Source organism: Colossoma macropomum, unplaced genomic scaffold, assembly GCF_904425465.1.
Source record: "Colossoma macropomum unplaced genomic scaffold, Colossoma_macropomum, whole genome shotgun sequence".
Taxonomy (NCBI): domain Eukaryota; kingdom Metazoa; phylum Chordata; class Actinopteri; order Characiformes; family Serrasalmidae; genus Colossoma; species Colossoma macropomum.
This window is the reverse complement of record NW_023494790.1, coordinates 35,886,627-35,910,916: the sequence shown is the minus strand read 5'-3', so window position 1 is coordinate 35,910,916 and position 24,290 is coordinate 35,886,627. Positions and strand designations below refer to the sequence as shown.

Below are 24,290 nucleotides of genomic sequence, written 5' to 3'. Positions count from 1 at the left end.
AATCCTTGTATTTACAAGTATGTTAGTTTGTCCAATTACTTTGAAGCCTGTGAAAATGGAGGGACTATGTAAAAATGGCTTTAATTCCTAAATGGTGAATGTGATATTTTTATTAAAGCCCTTAAATGAGTAATGAAAGTCTGCACATCTTGACCACATCTTGGTGGTCCACAAAGGCGAAATGACCAAAATTGTGTCACTGTTCAAGTACTTATAGACCTGACTGTATATATAAATTGAAAACGCCAGCTGCTGTTTACAGTCTGTCAAAATTTCATGACAAATCGATCGACACACAGTCTAAAATGCTATTGTGCAAAAGTTTTACGCAGCCAAAACTGTTTAAAACTATATAACATTGGAAAAAATACAGATGAACATTAAAAGAGTAGAGTTTGTTATTAAAGTGTACAGAAGAATACATTTGGAGGAACACAGGTTTGGGTTCTGACTTCTGCACGCCGGTAACAGTAAATACTGGACTTCCTTGAGGACAGCTCTGAAAATGGTCAAGCTAACTCACTCAGGCAGAGAAAATCACAAGGCATGGTTTATTTATTTATTTCTATTTACTCTAATGTTAGTGTTTTTTTGAACAAATAAACACTGCACAAATAACTTTATACATAACTGTTGGTACTGTATTGTAAGGTTTGACTACTTTGGGTCAAATTATATTTTTTTGTTCACCATTCAGACTCTTGCATAGGACTGTAAACAAACATTTATTTAACATATGTATATAATTCTTAATAGTATGTTAAGGAATGAGATGCACGAATGGGAAACATAACCGGATTATTCATGTTATTGAGACATTGTTCAATCTGAATGCATTAAATGAGTGGAAAATAAAAAATCCTTGTACGTCTTATATGTAGTATATGTATTCTCAAAACTCCATGACCAGTTTCTCCTATTTTGATGCTCCTCAAAGTTTCCTTTCATTGTCATATATACAATTTACTCCATGTCAGCATGCTCATTTACCCTGAGGGCAGGTAGGGCATTGCATTGTGGTAATTGTAGTCCGGGCAGACCTTCTGGACCAGCCTGTAGTCCGTGCTGTAGAAGGAGACGTAGATGCAGATGACCCTGAGGGGTCTGGAGCAGATCCAGGAAATGTAGCTTTGCGTCTGGCCCTGAAAGCAGGTCTTTGATGGATCGTAGCTGCACAGTGAGGTGCGCTCGCTGCGCTCCACCTTTTCGTAGTCTACACGGCAGGTGAAAGTCTTGGAGTCTTTGGGGTAGACCACACTTTGCCGTTCCAGGTCAAACTCAACCGCCTTCGCTGGTGGCACCAAGCTGACGGAGACGTTGCCCTGGCCTGTGGAGTTGTGGCGGAAGTAGACGCTGAACGTTCCATTGCTGTGGTCCACGATCTTCCCGGTGATGAGCAGGTTCAGTCGCACCGTTTTGATGTTGGAGTAGAAGTCGCCCCAGCCAAACAGCTTTTGGAACTTGTCGGTCTTCACAAGGGGCCACCGTTTCGCCCAAGACGATGACTGAGGACGAGCATCTCTGGCCTTGGACTCCCTCTGCGCCTGCTTTTCCTCCTTTGGGAAGCGACTATTGAGCTCCAGGAGCAGACTGCTGGAAGACTTTGTGTTGATGGATCGTTTCCACCTGGGCAACAGAGCAGCTCCATTCTGGAACCGAACGTCCACTGGCTCAGACTGGACAGAAGATGAGCTGCCTTGGGCATTCTGGTGGCCAAGAACTGACTAAAGTAAGGAGGGAACAAAGACATAAAGGGGTAAAAGATATTTAGTAACAGTTAGTTTATCTATCTGTTCATTTTCTTTTGCCTATATATAAATATAATTTTATTCTAATGCTTGTACTTTTCAAATAATGTGCAGGAAACTGTAAACGATATTAAGAATTTTTAGATGTGAAATAGAATGTCTCATATTAGAAGAGTGGTTGTCAAATCAAGAGGAAGCTGTTATAACCAGTGGATAATTTTAGTGTGTTATCATTTAGTAACTTCTTACTGGTCCCCAAAATATGAAATGTTTTATTAAACAAAAAAAATGAAATACCTTTTTTGTATCTAGCAATTTTTGTAGTAGCAATTGTCATGTTTCCAAACTTCTGAACAGTCATGTCTCTACACAAAATTTGCACATTATTGGTCAGTGGTCAGTCAGAAACATATCGCTGTTGTCGGAAGAAAACCTCATATCTCCGAAAATGGTAACTTTACAGGAGAAGGAAAAAACCTACTTTACTTTTAATGGAACCAGACTTTTTTCCAAGTCATTTTGGGCCATTTCTTTCGGTCCATTCTTTATGAAATTTACACACAGTGTAAAGGACAACAGACATTTTCAGATTATGTCAAAAACTGAAAAATGTCAAAAATAGAGGTACAAGGTTTTCTTCCGACAACAGCGATATACAACACAGTGCAAAGGAGTGTACTGTGCAAAACTGTGCAGACACCACCCTTCATTCCTCCAAACTTCAGTCTTACAAGTTGGTTTTACATTTTCTGCTTCTCCAATCACAGTAATCCCAAACACATTCAATGATGTTGAAGTCTGGACTCTGGGCTGGTCAGTCCAGTGTTTTGAGAACACCAGCAGCTGGAAATGAACTGCTCAGTGTTACTGAGCTCTGTTAAAGCTGAGTAGACTGATAAATCAATGTGATCAGTTATTAATCTCAGTGTTACTGAGCTCTGCTAAAGCCTGAGTAGACTGATAAATCAATGTGATCAGTTATTAATCTCAGTGTTACTGAGCTCTGCTAAAGCCTGAGTAGACTGATAAATCAATGTGATCAGTTATTAATCTCAGTGTTACTGAGCTCTGCTAAAGCCTGAGTAGACTGATAAATCAATGTGATCAGTTATTAATCTCAGTGTTACTGAGCTCTGTTAAAGCCTGAGTAGACTGATAAATCAGTGTGATCAGTTATTAATCTCAGTGTTACTGAGCTCTACTAAAGCCTGAGTAGACTGATAAATCAATGTGATCAGTTATTAATCTCAGTGTTACTGAGCTCTGCTAAAGCCTGAGTAGACTGATAAATCAATGTGATCAGTTATTAATCTCAGTGTTACTGAGCTCTGCTAAAGCCTGAGTAGACTGATAAATCAATGTGATCAGTTATTAATCTCAGTGTTACTGAGCTCTGCTAAAGCCTGAGTAGACTGATAAATCAATGTGATCAGTTATTAATCTCAGTGTTACTGAGCTCTGCTAAAGCCTGAGTAGATTGATAACTCAGTGTGGTGATCAGTTATTAATCTACGCATTATTAAACTCTTTTGAGGGATGATTCGGCAGTGGACATGTTTACGAGTGATAAGTTTAGCATCAGTGTTGTGCTGGACTAAGAAAATAAACAGAGAATTTTGTAACTTCATACAAATCATAAGTGGAATTTTCTGTAAACATATTAAGGGCAAATTACACAAAGAAAACTGCTCGCACGCAATAGAGGGGGGAAGGTGAGAATGAAATAAAATTACAACAGCAGAGTTTTTCCCAGGTGCCTTATCAGTATGTATTCTAAATGTATTTGCTGCTGTCTGAAGAAAACCTTGTATCTCCATTTTTGTCGTTTTTCAGTTTTTGACATAAAATGAAAATGTCCATTGTTCTTTACATTGTGTGTAAATTTCATAAACAATGGACCAAAATAAACGACCCAAAATGACTTGGAAAAAAGTCTGGTTCCATTGGCTTACATTAAAAGTAAAGTAGGTTTTTTCCTTCTCCTGTAAAGTTTTCATTTTTAAGATACGAGGTTTTCTTCCCACAACAGTGATATGTTACTTTATTATGTATTGTAATGGAATATGTTACTGAATACATTTAGGGCAATGTATTCAGTGTTGAGCCATCATTACAATTTTAAAGTATTTTCCCCAACCCTGCTAATAAACTGCAATTAAATCCCTTTTTAATGTACTCTGTGTGGTCATTTCCCTCAAAGACCACAGCTGGGCTTCCCTGGTCAATACATTTCTCAACTAAAGTAAAAATCCACACAGTTGGCAGATTTTTCCAGCGTGACCCCTTTGCCCCCAAACCCCTGACCACAGGAGGGCTATGTGTGATATGACTGATGACCCCCAGCTCTAATGAGAAGATTCAGTCCTTCAGGAAAAGGTAAAATCCTGGACTGGTGCCCTTTAACTAATGATCCAACCCCATGGATCCGTCCCACGTGTTATCATTAATAACTAATGCTCGTTTGAAGATCATACCTTCCAGCAAGTAGGGCTTCAGAACTAGTTGGAAAGGCTCTGCTTACCAGGCACACCGTCCCGTTGAAGAGGAGCAAGGCGAGTCCCTCTGGAGAGCGCATCTCCTCCAGCTGCTGCTCGCTGATCTCCCTTATTACTCATGCATTTGAGTCCGTATTCACGTCCAAGCGATCGAGTCCAGAAACCCCACTTTCAGAGCTGAACCCCACAGCAAAAGTTGCATGATGCAGAAGACGAGGAGACTCAGTCAGAGTGCTCCAAAGATCTGCTCCAAAAAGTGATTAAAATGTACGGAAATGTACTTTCCAGGTGACGGAAAGGTGGCTGCTACTCGTGGACAGCATGAGCAGCGAATGGGAGCAGCAGTGCCTCCTCCTCTCTCTGCACTCTGAGTGCTGATAGAGCGTGTAGCGCTCCCAGCACTTCAGCGCTGCTCTCCAGCGCCCCTGCAGGACTCAGAGAAGAACTGCAAGGGGGCGTGGCTTCGCTTCCAAAGCAGCGCCTCGGCGTAGAAAAACCTTAAATATAGGCGGGGACTGTCGTTTAAGTCTGTGGTCATGGTGATGCGTGTCAGCTTACAGTTACAAAAGTGTAAGCAAACCCTAATTTACATTCTTATTAGCTCTTAGTATCAGTATTCTAGTGTCCTGCTGCCCAAAGCCTGTTTACTGTGTAAAAAGTAAATATACAGGTGAGTTTTCTTTGCTGTTTTAGTGAAATAAATCATTCTACTTTCTAAAATTAAAGGAAGGTCCTGGACAAGCAGTTAGAAACTGTTTTAACTCTGTCTGTCTGCCCTGCGATGGACTGGTGACCTGTCCAGGGTGTTCTGGCCAATGACTGCTGGAATGGGCTCCAGCTCCCCCCGCGATCCAGAAGGATAAGCGGCTTAGAAAATGTGTGTGTGTGTGTGTGTGCGTGTTTTTAACTGTCTTTGTTAGTTTAGCTCCACTCACCCCCATTCATTGAGGACTTGTTCAAGTGCGCCCTCTGCTGTTCATCAGTGTAACAGGAGAAACAGAAAGAGGCCAGGCTCCCTTTAAACCGGCTCTGGAACTTTAAATATGAGTGGTGATTGTTGTTTAGCTCCGCCCCCAGTTCAGTCTTATGCAGTGACTGGACGCTCCTGGACTAATTACATGCTTTTGTTGATTTTCTTGATGAAAAGAAGTGACAGCACACTCTACAGAGAACACACTTCTGCACGCTTTAATGCACAATTATTGTTCATTTGCTGAATTTAACAGATTGGAAAAATAAATACAACATAAAATGTGGCCTGTGCAAAAGTTATGGCACACTTTGTATTTTGTGTTTTATTTTTTCCCCAGTATGTTACACAATAGAAGCTGTGCACTAAAATGAGCAGACAGATGACATATTTAGGCCTTCGTGTGTTCCTCGTGGAGGATGTGTTAACTTATCTTCACTCAACATCAATCAACATGTCATTTGACTGGGGGTGCCCAAACTTTTGTACCAGCTAACAAGCATTACCATGGCAACAGACTTCTAAGAGTAGTAGTAATTCAGACATAGTATGTTTTTCTACACTCTTAAAAAGATGTTTCTTCAAGGGTTCTTTTTGAAGGGAATGGTTCTATTTAGAACCATGAGTTCTTTAAAGAGATATTTGAATGCTTAAATCATTCTTCAGATTGATGGAGAATGTGTTGTAAATGGTTCTATATAGAACCTAAAGCACCAAAAAGGGTTCTGCTTTTGTCTTACTCTCTTAAAAAGATGTTCAAGCTGCTCAAGAGTTCTTTAGGGAACAGTTCTATTTAGAGCCATGAGTTCTACGCTCTTTAAAAAGATGGTTCTTCAAGGGTTCTTCAATAAAGATAATGGCTCTATTTAGAACCATGAGTTCCACACTCTTAAAACAATGGTTCTTTAAGGGTTCTTCAGTAAAGGGAATGGTTCTATTTAGAACCATTTTGTGCTGAAGTGGTTCTTTGATACAGAGATACAGAGAGAATCAATAACACATTAGTGTTAAGGCCCAAGATCCTAGATGTTAAATGGCCCTGGGCATTGATCCACACTCCCTCCAGCAGGGGTGCTGGGGCCCAGTTACTTCTCTCTTTGTCCAGCAGAAGGTGCTGTAGATCATATATCATCGGCGGTTTCTGAGTTTGCAGCTGTACAAACATTGCAGTCTTGGAAAGAATCATCTGATGAAAAATCCAGGGTGAGCAAATGCCTGACGATGATGCTGTCAATGCCATCACCACTGCTTTGATAAGGGAACATTCCAAAGTCTGAGATCGTTCCTCAGTTTCTCTGAAATGAAACAAAGAACTGTTCTTTTGTGAATTTCTCATACCATGAATATTTTTCTCCTGTAGCATTTCACTTCATTTGAGGCGTAAAGCAGTGCCGGTTAAACCACTTCAGCTTGGCCTGTTTGATCTACCTTCAGGCCCGTCCGTGGTACGAGTTCATGAGCACTTATGGTCCACATTCAAGTTGGTTTCAGTTGTTATAAGCTTACTTGTGTTTCATTGTTAGACTGTATTTTTGAACGAACGGTTCTTTATTTTCTGTTTTTGTGTCAGTTTCAAATGGAGATTAAATATGTGAGCCTATAAAGAATGCGGTGTTATTATCTGACATCAGTAAAGCGGGTCTTGTACAGTAAAGGCTGTATTTACTCAGCAAGACAGGCAGGCCTACTGCACAGATAAGACATGTTGCGCAAATTATATACATATTTATGCAAAGATGTGGAATTACTCATACTTTTTTGTGTTCAGTAATATCTAATGATCAATAATAGAATTTAGGGATAACATACATAATAAGTCTAACAACAACAACAACAATGATAATAACAATAACAACAACAAAAAACAAAACAACAATAATAATAAAAAGTTATAGAACAAGATGTCAAAAGGTTATTTTATATGGTTGACTAGTATTCAGTAAGTCACTATATATTTATTGTTATTTCTTACTTTAAAGTATTTGTTTCGAGATTTGATCAACACTTTGCAAATGCATTGCTTCCTGGATATTAATTTTATTACAAATAGTGATGCACAATGATATCAGAATCATATCAGTGCTGGACAGATGAGCAACATTTCAAATCACTGTTTTATCCTCCATGAGAGAAGAATATTTGGGCTACTGCACTAAAATATCTCCACAACCCTTCAGAAATAAATTTCATATTTTTCTGTAATGTTAATCTGAGCAGATATAGTGTCAATTTTTACATTCTACAAATGTTTATGTATCGGCCTCTGCAGATATATACATGAAAAAAATCAGATATCAGCATCAGCCATTCCCTTATCGGTACATCCATAATTATGACTTCATTCATGATGCAGGTCAGCTTTCCTAGTCATCTCTAGCACTATTCATCATTCTGAGCTCATTTGGCTTTTTTACAGCTTCCTACACATTTTTTAAAACCTATGAAGCTACATAGTAACACTGTACTAGAGTTTTGTTATGTATATAATGTATATAATGACACAAGTATGAAATGACATTTTTTTAATGATGAAATGTTGATTCTTTAAGTATATAATGACACGTATTAAGTATATTATGACACTTTTTAAGTATAAAATGGCACTTTTTAAGTTAAAAGGACAGTTTAAGTTGAGCTTAAGGTGCTTGCTTATATTATTTTAGCACAAGTCACACATTTTTTCTTGCTATTCTTATACCATGAAGATTTTACTGCATTTCACTTCCTTTAAAGTAGGACTGGACGATTAATCAGATTTTATTTACAATTATGATTTTTGTGCCATATTCCATTTCGCAGTGGTGCCCTTGTTTAGTCCCTCACTCTCAGCCAGGCCATGGTATGTTCAGTTCAGCTCGAGCAAAGACTACAGAAAGAGGACCTTTGGTCAACAAGAAATGTGAATCTAATTCAGCTGTTTGGAAACACTTTGGTTTCAAGGAGTCCAATGAAAAATAACAACAATTACTGTGCAAGATTCCTTACACAGTGACGCCCAAGGCAATATGAACAATTTGTTTAATCATCGCAAATTCTGTTAAAAAGGTTTTTGGAAGTTGAATAAATACACGATGTTTCCAAAGTCAATGAGTAATCACGTTAAATAATCATAATCTCAGTATTGACTAAAATAATCGTGCCTTCATCGAGCAGCCATAGCATACCAAGGTAGTGCAGGTTACACGATTTTCACTCTCATGTTCCACATTCTTGTGAGCTTCGATTAAACCTTTTACAAACTCACTATTGTTTCATTGCTGGATTTCATTTTTTGACAACTGTGTCTGTATATTGTTTCCATTTGATGTGTAAAGGTGCTTAGCAATGCTATTCTAGTGCAAGAGGTGCGATTATTGTGGATTTTAAGACCAATAAATGATCTAAAATGACCTTGTGTGACTTCTCAAACATGACAAAGTGTTTTTAAAAATAAAGGCTGTATTTCCTCATATGAATGGCACCAGTAAGACCGGTTGAGCTATTGCACAGATGAAATTGCAGTTCCACAAACATGCTGCACACTTGTGGAGTTACTGAAATTAATACTTTAAAATATAATGCAAATATTCATTATTTTTATTTAGTAGAATTCTTGGTACTGTACAACTTTCACATCATTCTGGACACATGTAAAATGTCTTCTTTTATATATGAATAAGTGAAGCTTATTAGCACCATGTTTGAACTTTAAAAAGAAGCAAAATATATATATTATCTAAAAAATATTTTGCTCACCCCTCCCTGTTTCTAAAAAGTACACTGTTAGAAATAAAGGTTCTTTTGCAGGTACATTTTTCATTCATCAAGGTACAAACACTGTAAATGTTCCCTCAAAGGTACAACAGTGGTTTTAAGGCCCGATTGTGAACCTTAAATAAGTTTTTCCAGGTGAAAAGTTCATATTTGTACCTTTTCATAACCGAATGTTTTAAAACAGAACAGTATAAATAAAAGCCTGGAGACGAGACGGGAGTCAGTACAGCTTAGAACATATCATTTCAGTGGATTATGGTTCAGTTATGTTCCCTGACTGAAGGTACTGAGATGGACCCTTGAGGGTTCCACCCCAGTGACAAGAGGGGCACTGCCCCAGAGACAGTTCTGTACCTTTTTTTCTGACAGTGTAGGGGAGGAGCTTATATCTTTAGTTGTCCATTATCCTTTCCTTTTCTTTATATCCTTTCATCCCCTGAGGACACGAGGAAGAGATCCTGAGATAAAAAAGTGAGAAATGGAGGAATCAAAGCCTTTAAGCCAAAGTTTATTTATTTATTTTACAGCAGGCATTGTCACAAAGCAGCTTCACAGAAAATCCGGGTCCGTGCCCTCATGAGCGTCACCATGGGTGATAAAATCAGTGGTGAAAAAATCTCCCTAAAAACATGAGGAAGAAACCTCGACAGGTAGTAAGAATCAAAAGGGAACCCATCCTACTCTGGTCGACACCAGAAAACAAGACAAAAACAAAGAGCAAAATGAACAGAAGATAAGATTTTACAATTAATATACAATATTGAAAATAGAGAAAAGGAAAAGAAGAAACCAGCCGCTCATTGGACAGAAGTAACCAATGATAAGAAAGATGACTACTGTTAGAGGCCTTTCAGAGTAACAGTGAGAAACAGATCTGTGAGAATCTCACCGTTACCAGTGAAAACCAGTGACTGCTGTTAGGGGCGAATCACAGTTAAAACCATGAAAGTCAGTGACTACAGTTGGAAGCCTGTCATGATGATACATTAGTCTGAGTATGAGAAGAGCTCTGAGTATTATGAGGCAGGCGACACAATGTCTACAATTAAATTGTTTCAGTCAGGCATCAGTATCGACCGTGGCATGCAGGAGAGGCTTTCTGCCTAGCACTGGACAGCAGGAAGCTCCATGGTGGTCAAACTGGTCCAGAAGGTGGGCAACCAGGGGCATCTGAAGCAGATGAAGCAACAGCATCAGACGCACAGGATGGGCAGTTGTTCAGCTCGGCAAGGAAGGTAACAGACATGAGGCTCCCTGAGATGTCAGTGCCCCTCTGCTCCACTGTCAACAAACCTGAGTGAGTGAGTGCGTGAGAGCAGCATGCTGACAGCACTGATGTTGTCAGTTCTCCATAATATTCTACGTCCATGAACCCCAGATCTGCACCTTTAATCTAACAGGAAAAACTAATTACCAAAGGCTCAACTACACAAATAGGATTTTAGCCTAGACTTAAAGACTGAGTACTGAACACTGACTGGAAGGTTGTTCCAAAGCTGGGGAGCTTTGTATGAGAACACTCTACGCCCTGAAGTAACTCTATTAATTCTAGGTACTAATAGTGAGTCAGCAGCTTGCGATCTAAGTAGGCCTGATGGTTCATAATAAGAGATAAGTTCTCTCAGGTACTGAGGGGTGAGGCTCTTTAGCGCTTTATATGTCAGTAGAGGAATGCAGAATTTAATCCTGTTCGTCTGAAGATTGTTCCCGTGCTGAAAGATCTGCTTCGCCATTTGAGCGCTTTCTTCTGCAGGTTTACATCCAGCATGTCTTTGTACACTTTGGAATTAAAGTGGCAGGCTTATTACATACTAAATCTCATTACTCAGTAATTACAGGGACTTCAATGCAAACTGGCTGAGCTATTCTTAAATTATAGAAGTATGTGATAAAACTTTGGGCCCAGGCCATTTAAGGGGTTAATGATCCCATCACACAATGTTTGCTCTATTATGCTCTTCAGCACGACAAATGAACACCAATACGTTCAATACATTAGAATGCTAATAGCACTGCTATGTCTGATCCCCTCGTACCAATGCAACACACACTAACACACCACCACCACGTCAGTGTTACTGCAGTGCTGAGAATGACCCACCACCCAAATAGTACCTGCTCTGTGAGGGTCCATGGGGGCCCTGACCACTGGAGAACAGGGTAAAAGGGGGCTAACAAAGTATGCAGAGAAACAGATGGACTACAGTCTGTAACTGTAGAACTACAAAGTGCACCTATATAGTAAGTGGAGCTGATAAAATGGACAATGAGCGTAGAAACAAGGAGGTGGTCATAATCTTATGCCTGATCAGTGTATATCAGTTCATAAAATGAATTGAACTGTTCTGAAATAAAACACTGACTGGGCTTATTGAGAGGATACGTTGGCCTTAAAGGATACAAGGGACTCCTTAAGCATGGTCTTGACTTTTTTAATTTCACACATAAAATGTGCTTGACTATGTTAAAAGAGAGATGAGTAATAGTTTATTATGGTGGGCTTACTGGGGGCTAAAACTTCTAAAACTTGTTTTGCCTTTGATGGGAAAATTTGAATAAATACACACTTAATCAATAGTCAAATAGATTAGGCATGTAATCAATAATCAGATTAGGCATTGGCTAAAAGAGAATATTAATTTCTCTTAGCAAGGGGGAACATAGGAAAAGCAATAGGCCATAGACTGCGTGCATTCTAGCTTAGTGAACTCCCGGAACCTACATGCAGGTGTCTGAGTGAACTTTGTGAACTCACATGATATCAAATAAGAATGACCTTGTAGGATGGGATGGACTGGTGCGAACTGGATGAAACCAGCTTTTTAAAAAGTAGTGTTGTTTACATTTGGAAATAAAGGGGGGCTAAGTAATGAAGGGGTTTTGTATCTAATGGTGACTAAATGGAACACCACAAAAGTTGATAAGAAGGGTGGGGTGACATTATAGCACCCCAGATAAAGGGTATAAAAACGCTCTCTTCAAAAACTGTATTTTGCAGTCGGGATCTCCGGAGACCACTTGACATTCGATGCTCATTAAAGCAAAAAGCCTTTTCCCTCTTTCCACAAGAGCGTCTGAAGTCTTTTTTCCACTTTTTCCTTTTTTGAGAACTTTTTCGAATTAAAGTAGTTATTAGTGTAAGTGTTCACTGTTACTTTACCTGATTACTGAGTTCACTGCTGTTCAGACCATAACAGTCTGCAACATAATAGTCTGTCTTTATTTGTCGGCATTGCTGGAAACCTGTTTCCAAATTCCATGGTTGGGTTGCTTGTTCTGGGTGTGGAAACATTCTTAACATTATGAACATCCATGTAGCCAGTCCACAACAAGAGATCATTCCTACCGCCAGCTCAACCATTCACATTAGAGGTCACCAACTTTTCTTGATGCGAATCACAAAATCCCACGAAACAGAGGAAAAGCTTAAAGCGCTAGTCAGACGAGCTGAAGATAAATTGGCCAGGCACTGCTCAAAACCAAATGTACACTGTGTTTCTTCAGCGGGTGTTGGAAAAGATTGTGATTACAGTCTTTTTTAAATTTATTTTTCAGCCATTATGTATTGAGGTGTCAGCGAAGAAAAAGATGTGGGTAATATTTGCGCTTCAAAGGCGAATGCTCTTTTATTGAACAGGCAGTAAGGGAGAACCGCTGCTCAGCGCTGCTAAAACGACCGAGACAGCAGACCATACACTGCGTAATCCAAACTGAATAGCACAAGCAACACATCTTTAAGCCAACAACAACAACTTATTTGCAATAAACGTCTCTCCTACCGCAAACACAGCGCCTCCCAAGAGCCTCCTTGCATGGCCATGCCTCCTAGGCACCAACGGCAACGTGAGCCAGTAGCAGGATACTATAATATTAATTAAGATTAAAAATCTCTTTTAAAGGCATGTTCCCTCAAAGTTGAATTTTAATGTTAATTTCAAATGGATTATGAATACGAATGTGCCTGTATTGAGTCACCTTTTACGCTGCACCTTCTGCAATAGTGTTGCCAGAAATGCACAGACTACTACTGTCTATAAATGTATGGCAGTCTATAGAGTATATAGCTCATAAAGTGGCTATTGATCATATGGGGAAAACACACACATTATACAAAATTAATAAGGCGCATAAGATGGAGAAAACAGTGAGATCACAATAAAAGAATGTACTTCGATTGCATGAAGGTGTTTGCTGATGACAATAATACCTGCGAAAATTTCAACACTGGCAATCGTTTCAGGAATCCTTTGTAGTTTCCTAGAAAGGCAGAACCAACCTCTCACGCATATGCCATGTATGCCATTCCAGTGATTCCTTTCTGTTCAGTAGCTCTGCATACTGACTTAACTCCTACCTACATAGTTGCTCATTATAGGCTTAGTGAATAAATAGTGATGATATGAAAAGATAAATTGTTCTTGTCACACCTCATTGCTTCATTGTGCAACTGGTAGAGAGTGAAACAGGTATATTTATTCCATGCTACTTGAGGCTAGACCATACAGGCCATGAACCTTTGACAGGAGGCAACCATGCATTAGCATGTTTTATTAGTGCATGTTTTCAACCAGTGAACAATCACTTTAAAATGGGCTTTTGAAATGCACTTGCTGTTCTCAGGAAAAGAGCAACAACTAATGTAATGTGCTTGCACGCAATCATAAAGATACACTCAACATTTTTGTTCTTAATGTGACGACATAATGTCGTATCTTGTTATGCATGTCCTGGTCTGCAGTGTGGTTTTCTGCCAATAGTTGTTTTCTAAAATGTCATCTAAGGGGGTGCGGGAACAATCTAAAACTTTTTACATTCCCTAGCCGCGGCCTCCCACCAAAATTCAGAGTGATTGGTCAGCGTTTTAAAGAGATCTGTGCCAAATAGTGTTTTCAGGGCATGTAAGTCATTTGTGTGAATGACAAAATCCAACCTTATATCACTTTAATCACCATCTTATTTCCTACAACGCAGCACCGTTTTGGTAACTAAGCCACCTTTAGTAAACAAAGCCTAATAAAGTGAACATTGTCTTTTTGTTCCATATGTTTACACAGATTTTAAGATGGAAAAAGAGAAAACATCTGAAAACAGGGATTTTCTTCTACTTTATTAGTATCTTTCAGATGTCAGTATTTTGGTTTTAAGTATATTAATGAAATTGACAGTAACAGCTGGTAAAGCTGTAGTTATTCAGAAACAATGTTCCATATTTTACTGATGTGTGATGTTTTTATTTTCCTTCACTGGACAAAAATAAATCTGTCAATGTTTGACACACAGACTCATGTCAGTGTTCATATATAATTTGATGTGTGTGTGTATCTATCAATTGAGCTGTCTGTCTGTCTTACTGATATATAATATATAATGCAGTTTGGTGGGAATATATATATATATATATATATATATGTGTTACAGTGAACCCATCCATGGGCTAAACTGTAACACTGCACTTTCTGTCATTTTGGGTGGAATTGTACATGAACGGTAGGTGCTAGAACAAAAGGTTCAAGCAGAGATGTATATGATGCTTGAATAAAATAATGATTATTCCAACTTAAATATTTTTAAAATTATTATTAAGAACGAAAATGCATTAGGTTGTGCCCCACTCTCCCCTTCTCGTTTTGATTTGTACTAAAGATCAGAAACTGAAAGGCCACAAAACAGGCAGTTGACATTGGAATAAAGGATCTCAAATACAAAAAAACCTTGATATCTTTTGATGTATAGCGTAGAATGTAATGATTCTTGTTCTGAATGTTTATTTAGAAGGCTGGACAATTAATTGATTACGGCTATTTGACAGTGCGACTTGTCCCTTGTAAGTTTTCTATTAAATAGCCCCTTTATTATTTTGTTATGTGGTGCATAAGGTCTCAGAAACATACGTTTAAAGGATATTTAAAGGGGGGGCAGTCATGGGCTGGGGGTTAGGGAACTAGCCCTGTGACCAGAAGGTCGCCGGTTTGATCCCCTGAGCCATCAGTACGTGCCCTTGAGCAAGGCACGTAACCCCCAACTGCTCCCTGGGCACCGCAGATAGGGCTGCCCACCGCTCCGGGCAAGTGTGCTTGCTGCCCCCTAGTGTTTGTCTTCAGCAGTGTGTATGTGGTGTTTCACTGCACGGATGGGTCAAAGGTAGAGGTGAAATTTCCTCGTTGTGGGACTAATAAGGGCCACTTAATAATAATATAAGATCAGGTGGAAACACTGTTAAACAAACTTTAAAGTGAAACAATTATCCAAACAAAGGGTGCATGGTGCTTGTTTTTACTGGCCCTGCAGCGTTGCTGTGGGTGTGGTGATGATTTGATAAATTGTCAGTCAAGTACATAGCTGGCAGACTGACAATTCAGAAAAACTTTAGATGAGAAATCAGACAAGAATTTACCTTAGGGGAAAAACACACACACACTTATATATAAATATATATATATATATATATATATATATATATATATATATATATATATATATATATACACACACAACAGAAATACTCTATACACTATATAGCATGTTCCTTCCACAATATAAACAATAAAATTTGTACAGACCCAGAATATAATGGTGAAAAATAACAACTTCAAGGAAGTATCGTACCAGAAATATGCATTAATATCATTTGTAATTTAGACAACATTGGTGTGGAAAATCCTTACAGGAACTGATTGAATCATATCCCTCCCAACCTTTTTTAAAAGCTTGTACATTTTCTATTTTAGGCCTAAAAACAATCCATTGTTCTCATCACCTCATGAATGGATGTAAGACATTTGGTCTTAAGCAGGTTGGGGAAAACATTACATGGTCATTATCAGGAACGAAAGTAGTTTTTCACAACAAAGCAGGTTGTACATGTTTGTTGACTGCATATTTCAGGTTTGTCATGTGACTCTTGCTATTGTGATGAAGACATTTGCGGAAGGATTGTCCTTGATTGCCATTTGCAATTTTCATTTCAGAATCAGAAATCATAGCCGTCGGATAAGACAAATAAAGGTTTTATTTAGAACATTAAAGCTTCCTTATTCCTTCTTCTCTCCTGCGAATTGTGCAGGTGAGGTCTATATAATGTTGCTCAGCAGGAAGCTCCATGATGGTCAGACTGGTCCAGAAGGCTGGCGAGCAGTGGGCACCCAATCAAGGCAGATGAAGCAACAGCTACCAATAGGTTAGAGAGAAAGCCAGTCCTGAGCTCAGATACTGCTAGAATCAGAAAGTCATTGACACCTAGTGAAAAAGGGACAGAGTTAAACACAGAACAGTGCAATACAATACAATACAATACAATACAATACATAAGTGCTGTACAATACATTCCAAATCAATACTTAATTTAGTGCTCATTTAAGTGCTGAATAAACAGGTGAGTCTTCAGTCTGCGTTTGAAGACAGCGAGAGACTCTGCTGTACGGACAGCCAGTGGGAGTTCGTTCCACCACTTGGGTGCCAGCACAGAGAACAGTCTTGATGCTTGCCTTCCGCGCGCCTTGAAGGATGGTGGGTCAAGCCGAGCTGTACTCGAAGCTTGAAGGGCTCGTGGTACAGTTCGAGATTTGACCATTGCCATCAAGTAGGGAGGGGCTGGTCCATTTTTGGCTTTGTAGGCAAGCATAAGGGTTTTAAATCTGATGCATGCAGCCACAGGAAGCCAGTGAAGGGAGCGCAGCAGTGGGGTGACGTGGCTGAACTTTGGGAGATTGAAGATGAGTCTTGCTGCATTCTGGATGAGTTGCAGAGGCCTGATGGCCTGCGTTGGAAGACTAGCCAAGAGCGAGTTGCAGTAGTCAAGCCTTGAGATGACAAGAGACTGCACTAGCACCTGGGTGGCCTCTCTCTCTCGAGAGAAAGGGTCAGATCCTCCGGATGTTGAACAGGAGAAATCTGCATGACCGAGTTAGAGTCGCAATGTGAATCGAGAACGACAACTGGCCATCCAGAATCACACCAAGACTTCTTGCCTCTACAGACGGGACAATCAGAGAGTTCTCGAATGAGATGGCAAGATCATGATGAGGACCTGTAGTTGCAGGGATGAATAGTAGCTCAGTCTTGCTAGGATTGAGCTTTAGGTGGTGAGCTGCCATCCATGAAGAGATGTCAGACAGACATGCCGAGATCCGACTGGAAACCTGTGTGTCAGAGGGTGAGAAAGAAAGCATTAGTTGAGTGTCATCAGCATAACAGTGATAAGAGAAGCTATGAGATGATAATCAGAATCAGACGCACAGGATGGGCAGTTGTTGAGTTCGGCAAAGAAAACACACAGAGAGTCAGTTCTGTAAAGAGTGACTGATTACAGTTTACAGTGTTAACAGAGTGCAGCAGTGACTCGAACAGGCTGAGCTATTAGAGCATAACTAAAAATGTTGACAGCACTGACATTGTCAGTTCTCCATAATAGTCTACGTCCATGAACCCCAGATCTGCACCTTTTAAATAACAGGAAAAAGTAATTACCAAATTCTCGACTAAACAAGCTGGTTTTTAGCCTAGACTCAGGCTGTGTCTGAGTCCTGAACACTGACTGGAAGGTTATTCCAAAGCTGGGGGGCTTTGTATGAGAAGGCTCTCCTCCCCGATGTAACTTTATTAATTCTGGGTACTAATAGTGATCCAGCACCTTGTGAACTAAGGAGGCGTGACGGTTCATAAGAAGAGATAAGTTCTCTCAGGTACTGAGGGATGAGTCTCTTTAGAGCTTTATATGTCAGTAAAAGAATTCTGTACTTTTTTAAAAAGGTCTATAACATCCAAATTAAAACTATACTGAATACTGTTTGCATGAAACTCTACATATTGACATATTGTGTTGATGTGCCTCTTCTGGCTTGACCAGTCCTAGAATGCTTAATGAGAATGAAATAAGTCATACCTACCTAAGTGATGTCATATAGCTTGTGCCGAATCAGAAGGTATGGAGTGAGAATGTATTTTAAGAGCGTGTATTTTACCTGGTAAAGCAGGTTCATCTTGATTGATGGCTGCATATTTCAGCTATTTCTGTCTTAGCATATATAAATTCTTCCCATCAGGTGGCGAGCACAGAGCGGCTCCAGACACTGCGCTAGTTGCCTACAACCTGGTAAGATATTGCTTATTACTATTTGATTTGCATCTCAGATTCCATCATTCTGTCATTATCATATCAGGTGCCAGAGTTATAGGCTCTGTTATTCCTGTACATTTAAAATAAATAAATGGCACAAAACATTTACAGTAAAATGGAAATTATACATACATAGAGCAAACAAGCAATAAATTAGACTAAAGGAGTAACTGAAGAAGGCACCCGACCTTAGTTTAGTAGTCTCTATCTCTTTTTTTGTTGCCTTAAGTTAGGGTGGAATAGAGTAACCCTACACATCAAGGGTGGGCAACTGCAGCCTTGGGGGTCCAGTGTTCAGCACCTTTTGGCAATTTCCCTGATTTACCACAGCAAAAAACTTAAGCTAAAAAAAAAAACACTAAATTTGAGGAGAAAATGATTTGCTGTCCATGCAAAATAATTGTACTTTACAAGAAATCTTAAACGTTGCAGTCCAGAAATTAGTAGCTCTGATAAGAATTCAAAGGTCTGAAAAAAGTAGAAAATGCTGTATTTTAGATCAAAGTACTTGAGATCAGACTTGCTACAGCACAGTAATATATGAAATAACACTGAACATTACCAAATAATTCTTGATGAATTTTTTTTGCATTCTTAAATTTAGCACACTGAAAAAAATGGCCGAGCAAGAAGACTGAATACTAGATTTCCTGACTAAGTGCAGAGGGTGCCGGTCGGACTTCTCGATCATCCAGTTGTGTTTTTGTTATGTGCTGCCAGAGACTGTCTGGGCGCAGACTGTTATAAATTAAATATTTAGAAAATCGATTTTTGACATTTGTGAATCGATTCAGAATCGTCCACGTCTGCATCGCGATGCATCTAAGAATAATTCTTTTTTTGCATTCTTAATTTTAGCACACTGAAAAAAATGGCAGAGCAAGAAGACTGAATACTAGATTTCCTGACTAACCGAGGAATAAAAGACAAAGAGACAGACTAATAAATAACTTCTAAAACAAGATTATTGATCTCATATATCCAGATCTACAGTATGATTTTAAATCTTGGCAAGTGCAGAACAATTTGCATTGAACATACCTGATTCATGAGGTAATTACAAGGTTTAGCTGGTGTGTTAAAGCAGGAAAATGAGCAAACTGTGCCCTCCAGGGCCACAATCGCCCACCCCTAACATACATAATAGCTCAATACAAACGTATAAATCAGCAGTGATGAACTGAAATGATTCTGTCAAGTCGAAGCTCCTTAATGTCATGCGCACCGAGTGCAACAAAATTCCTACTTGCACGTAGTTCCTACTGACATCAACAATATAACACAGCAGCAATACAGTACATTGAGTAATGACTAATAAACAGTATTAAACATAGATAGTAGTGACAAACCTCGTCAATAAAGTGACAGACTTATTCGGATGGGATATTATATTGCTGCTGCCTGGACAAAACTTGGCATTTCCAGTGCATAAAAGAGTCACAATGATTGGACAAATATAAATGCTCCAAAATTACTTGGGAAAAATCTGTTTACATTAACTTCAATTATAAGTCAAGAGAGTTTTTACCTTTTCCTAAAAACCTGTTCTGACGATGATATGTAGGTGTATAGCAGAACAGGGCAGCTTATTCTAAGAGTAAACAATAGAAATTACAGTTTTAAGATATATTGATAAAAAATGTATCTAATAAAAGTTTACCTGCCATTATTTGCAAATCTGTATTATTGCATGGATCGTGCAAGCATCATTTTGGTGACTAATGAAGTTCTACCTTCAAGACTGAACTTAAACAAGTAACATAATGTAATGTTTTGGGCTTGAGATCTCAACATTTACACTGACACCTTTATACTGAGTGATGGGCACTGTCCCCCTGATAGACAGACAGATAGACAGAAAGATAGATAGATCTGAACCCAAACTCACAAGGAATTGCGACCACAAAACCTTTGTTGAATGTTATATTAATTAGGATACCCATTAGATATAACCTTAAAGGGGAATTTAACCTTAAATCCAATTTTAACAGGGTAATTAAATAAATAACCACTGCAAATAACTACCAGTAACTACAAAATGGTCCAGCACCAAACCTTCATGGTCAGACAAATGTCCTGGGCATGTATAAAATTCTCAGAGTAGGAGTATTGATCTAGCATCTGATCTTGTCTGTAAGCTCTTCATAAATAAGAGAGGAATCTGATTCACTCCTACTTCCTAAGTCAAAATCCAATTAAATCTTCTTTTTTTATTACCAAGTATTTTCATTATGCCTGAATTATGACTGGACTGGGGAATCGAGTATCTTTTGAAAAAAGTGAGACGTTGACACTTTCCGTGACATTCCTCACTCCTATTTAGATGTTAATCTCACCTTAAGGTTTTTTTTTCCCCTGGAGGGGCAGAAAGCTGTGGAATGCGAAATAGATTTGAAAAGAAATCCTGAAATAAAAAAAATAAATAATAACATGAAACACAATTTATTTCTTGCCCTGTTCAAACTGTTACAAATGCATGTAAAGCATCGTCCACTTTATCAGCTCCACTGACCATATAGTTTCACTTTGTAGTTCTACAATTACAGACTGTAGTCCATCTGTTTCTCTGCATACTTTGTCACCATTGAAGAACAGGGTAACAAAGTGAGCAGAGAAAGAGATGGACTACAGTCTGTAGCTGGTGAAGTGCAAAGTGCTCCTATGTCATAAGTGGAGCTGATAAAGTGTGGAAACAAGGAGGTAGTTTAATGTTTTGGCTGATCTGTAAACACGTTTGGTGTCCATTTCAAAATGGTTTATAACTAAAAGCCAGTGTTAAAAATTGCAGATCCTCTGAGCACAAACAGCTGATCAGCTCATCATCACTATCAGCAGCTCATGCACGGTAGTTTGTATGCATGCACTGATTCTTCTGTGATATTGTGAAAAAAAAGCATTTTGTTTTATAATTTTTCAGATCTTCTTCTCAGGATGGGGTATCTGCTTCCACTGTGTTTGGCCGTCCTGCTCTTTATGAGTAAGTCCATGCACTGAACATTACGCCTGAAGTGAGGTCAAAGGTTGCTACTAGATCTTGGTTTTTATTGTATGTAATATCATTAGATGATCTAGTACATGTTTCTGTCCACCTACCTTGTACTTCCACTCACTGTTCACTACACAAGCTCAGGCTTCCTTATAGGTCCACTATATAGGTTTATAGTTACAGACTGTAGTCCATCTGTCGCTGCACAGCTTATCAGCCCCTCGCCACTCATCATAGGTCAGTTTCCGACCACAGGGCCACAGTTGTCTGGATATACGTAATGTACTTTTCAGTATGAGCCTCTCAAGTCGTGCGCACAGGCATCGAACGTTACATTCAACAGACTGAAAATATCACTTCCTCCACACCTCAACCTCGAGAGCAGGGAAGAGGCACACCCCTTGCCAGTGTATGTTAGCCCCAAGCTCATGGCTAGCAGGTTATTACAAAATATTGTACTTTTATAATGTTGAATGCTCTAATAAACTGAAAAAATGATATTTCCAGGCACTCTATATTTTTGCTACAGACACCACTGTATCGTATAGAACCGAATTTTGAATTCCATGAATCGTTACACCCCTAGTTTTCTACACGTCAGCGTCAACGCTAGTTTGAGAGTGGTCCACCATCCAAACTGACCACTCATGAAGGAATAGAAGATGGCAAACTGTGCACCAACAGATGGGCTTCAATCTCCAACTGTCCACTAGCAAGGTGGAGCTACGAGAGAGGCCTTTGTAACTAAAAAAGTGATGTGTGAATGTAAATATTATATGCGATTCAGTGGATCTCAAATGATAATAAACACATTTATGCTGAAGTCTCTTTCCCACAGGGCCTTTGCTGTTGGGTAGAGGGTTGATTTTAGTATTTTAGTGATAATCCTTTAGTCCCCTTGTTTGGCAGTGCTACTGAAGCCTCTTATCCAAAGTGGCCAAGCTTAATACAACTGAACCAGTCACTTTGAGGAATGAGTCACTGTTCTTCAAACATAGAACACTGGCGACATCTGCTGGCCAAAAGTGTGTAAATGTGCTGTGAAAACTTGAACGAAAACATCCTGAAACAAATGAACATGAATTTATTGATAATATAGGCATTTATATATTATCATTTTATTATCATTTTATATTTAATAATTTTCATCATGTTCATTATATGATTTGTGTATCACACAAAGTGACAGCCGAAGTATAAAATAATGTACTTTAGTATATTATTTACTTAGTACAGAATGACACGCAGCTTCAGTGGTCTATTTAAGTGTTCATTATTACTCAGGTTAACCTTAAAACATATAATATGAACAGGAATATTCAAGATTTCACTCATGAATTTCTAGGGGTGCCAACACCTGCATATCGTCGCTGTCCAAAGAAAAACAAATATCTCCTTCACAGGAGAGGGCAAAAACACTCTTACCTTTCAGTGCAAGTTAATGGAAAGGGATTTTATTCTAAGCAATTTTGGAGCATTTCTATTGGTCCAATCATCATGAAATTTTCACACATTGTAAAGGACAACTACTGAGCTCAAATGATGCAAAAAAGTAAAACTCGTAAAAAATGGAGATACATAATTTTCATTAGACAGCAACGATATATAGAACTGAAGAAAATATTTATTTCATGATAAGACTGAGGTTTTTGTCTTAATCATTGTACTTCAAATAAAGATAAGATTTTTGTTACTGTTTTTAATGAAAGATCAAAAGAACAAGCAATAAAGAATGTTTTTCCGGCCTGTTCATTCATGCTTTCCAGGGGTGCCAGTATTTGTGGAGGGCACTGTAGCTAACACCTTTTATTAAAATGATGTTCAGATAACCATGTATTCATAAGAAAATCTAAAGTTTGATGGGTGTTCAAGGTTCTAAATATACATGATCACATGTATATATAAGGACGTGGAGGTGAGTGAGTGATTCATGGTTCATTCATTCTGACTCTTTGTTTCTTTCTGTTTCTCTCTCTAAAATTAGGCGGAGTGGCAAAGACATATGGAAGTAAGTTGAGAGATATTTTCCCGTTTACAGAGTTAAAGAGGTTAAAGAAATTATCATATTGCATAGTTCCTGTGCTCTTCATTTACAAACATAACCTCTCTCTCTCTCTCCCCCTAAAATTAGTGCCAATGACAACGGACCCGGAAGGCAAGTTGGCTGAAATTTTCTTGATGCATATGTTTATTTAAAGAAAAGGTTGAATAACAGTATCAATAACAATAAGTAAAGTGAAAGCGTGCAAAAATGAATGCTTATTGGGCCTCGTGAAGATGATCAGATATTAAAATACTGAATATATATTTATATATATATATATATATATATATATATATATATATTTTGAAAGGTTTTGAAGGGTATAAATGTCAAGAATATATTTATAAGGAGTTGGAAGTGAGCCAGCAATGTTTACATTGGTCTGTCTCTTTTTGTTACTCTCTCTCTCTCTCTCTCTCTCTCTCTCTAAAATTGGACTTGGTAGCCACGACAGTTGAACAAGGTAAGTTGACAGTCATAATTTACTGCATTTAGAGTGCCACTGTCAAATTCCACTCTCGAGAGGAATCTGTATCAGACATATTCTCTTTTTAAAGCAAAGTCTCCCAAATCTCCCATATCTGTTTGAGTCCTGTGCAAAACAATGCATGTTGCAAACTCTTGAGGCTCTTTAACTCTTTAGTAAAGACAGTGGTTGCATTTAGAACCATAAACACTCAAACCAATTGCATACTCAAATGGTTCTTCGTATGGTTGTTCTTCAGACTGATGAAGCTGTACATGGTTCTATATAGAAGCTTTTTGAAAAAGTTCTATAGAGCACTTTTCTGATATTATTACGAAGCTTGTAAATATATAAGAATCCTTTTTGTTGCTATATAGAACTCTGTTCAGAAAGGTTCTATGTAGAAGTTATATGGTTCTACATAGAATCATGCAAAGAACCATTCACGCATGCATATGGTTCTTTTAGTGTTCATGGTTTTATATAGAACCACTGTCTTTACTAAAGAACCCTTCATCTTTTTAAGAGTGTTCAGAGGTATTGTATTCCAGTCCCAGATGGCCAGTGTCCAGCATGGTTTAGTAATTCCCCTATTAAAACCCACCCACTGAATAAACAATAAAGTTTCCAGCAGCTCCTGACTCGATCAGCGCTGGAGAGAGATGTTAAGAGCCCCAAATTAGTGTTATTGGTAGTGTGAATTTGCAACTTTC

General features: G+C 38.6%; 1 protein-coding gene and 1 long non-coding RNA gene across 2 annotated transcripts; one reads left to right on the top strand and one right to left on the bottom strand.

The window, feature by feature from the left end:
- Positions 1–937: 937 nt before the first annotated feature.
- On the bottom strand, positions 938–4,592 carry LOC118808895 (neurexophilin-1-like). Its single transcript, XM_036571777.1, has 2 exons — positions 4,270–4,592; positions 938–1,724 (listed from the first exon to the last, which is right to left on the bottom strand). The coding sequence occupies exons 1-2, from the start codon at positions 4,321–4,323 to the stop codon at positions 987–989; spliced, it is 792 nt and encodes a 263-aa protein (XP_036427670.1). The 5' UTR covers positions 4,324–4,592; the 3' UTR covers positions 938–986.
- A 13,419-nt stretch (positions 4,593–18,011) lies between these two features.
- On the top strand, positions 18,012–23,226 carry LOC118808894. Its single transcript, XR_005007317.1, has 4 exons — positions 18,012–18,057; positions 20,999–21,058; positions 23,052–23,075; positions 23,199–23,226. It is a non-coding gene; the product is annotated as an uncharacterized LOC118808894 (long non-coding RNA).
- The last annotated feature ends 1,064 nt before the right edge of the window (positions 23,227–24,290 follow it).

Bases quoted from the DNA above. Each gene is read 5' to 3' on its own strand.
- LOC118808895 (XM_036571777.1), bottom strand. From the start codon at position 4,323: ATGCGCTCTCCAGAGGGACTCGCCTTGCTCCTCTTCAACGGGACGGTG. The intron at 1,725-4,269 runs GTAAGCAGAGCC...TCCTTACTTTAG, and splicing joins TCAACGGGACGGTGTGCCTG to TCAGTTCTTGGCCACCAGAA.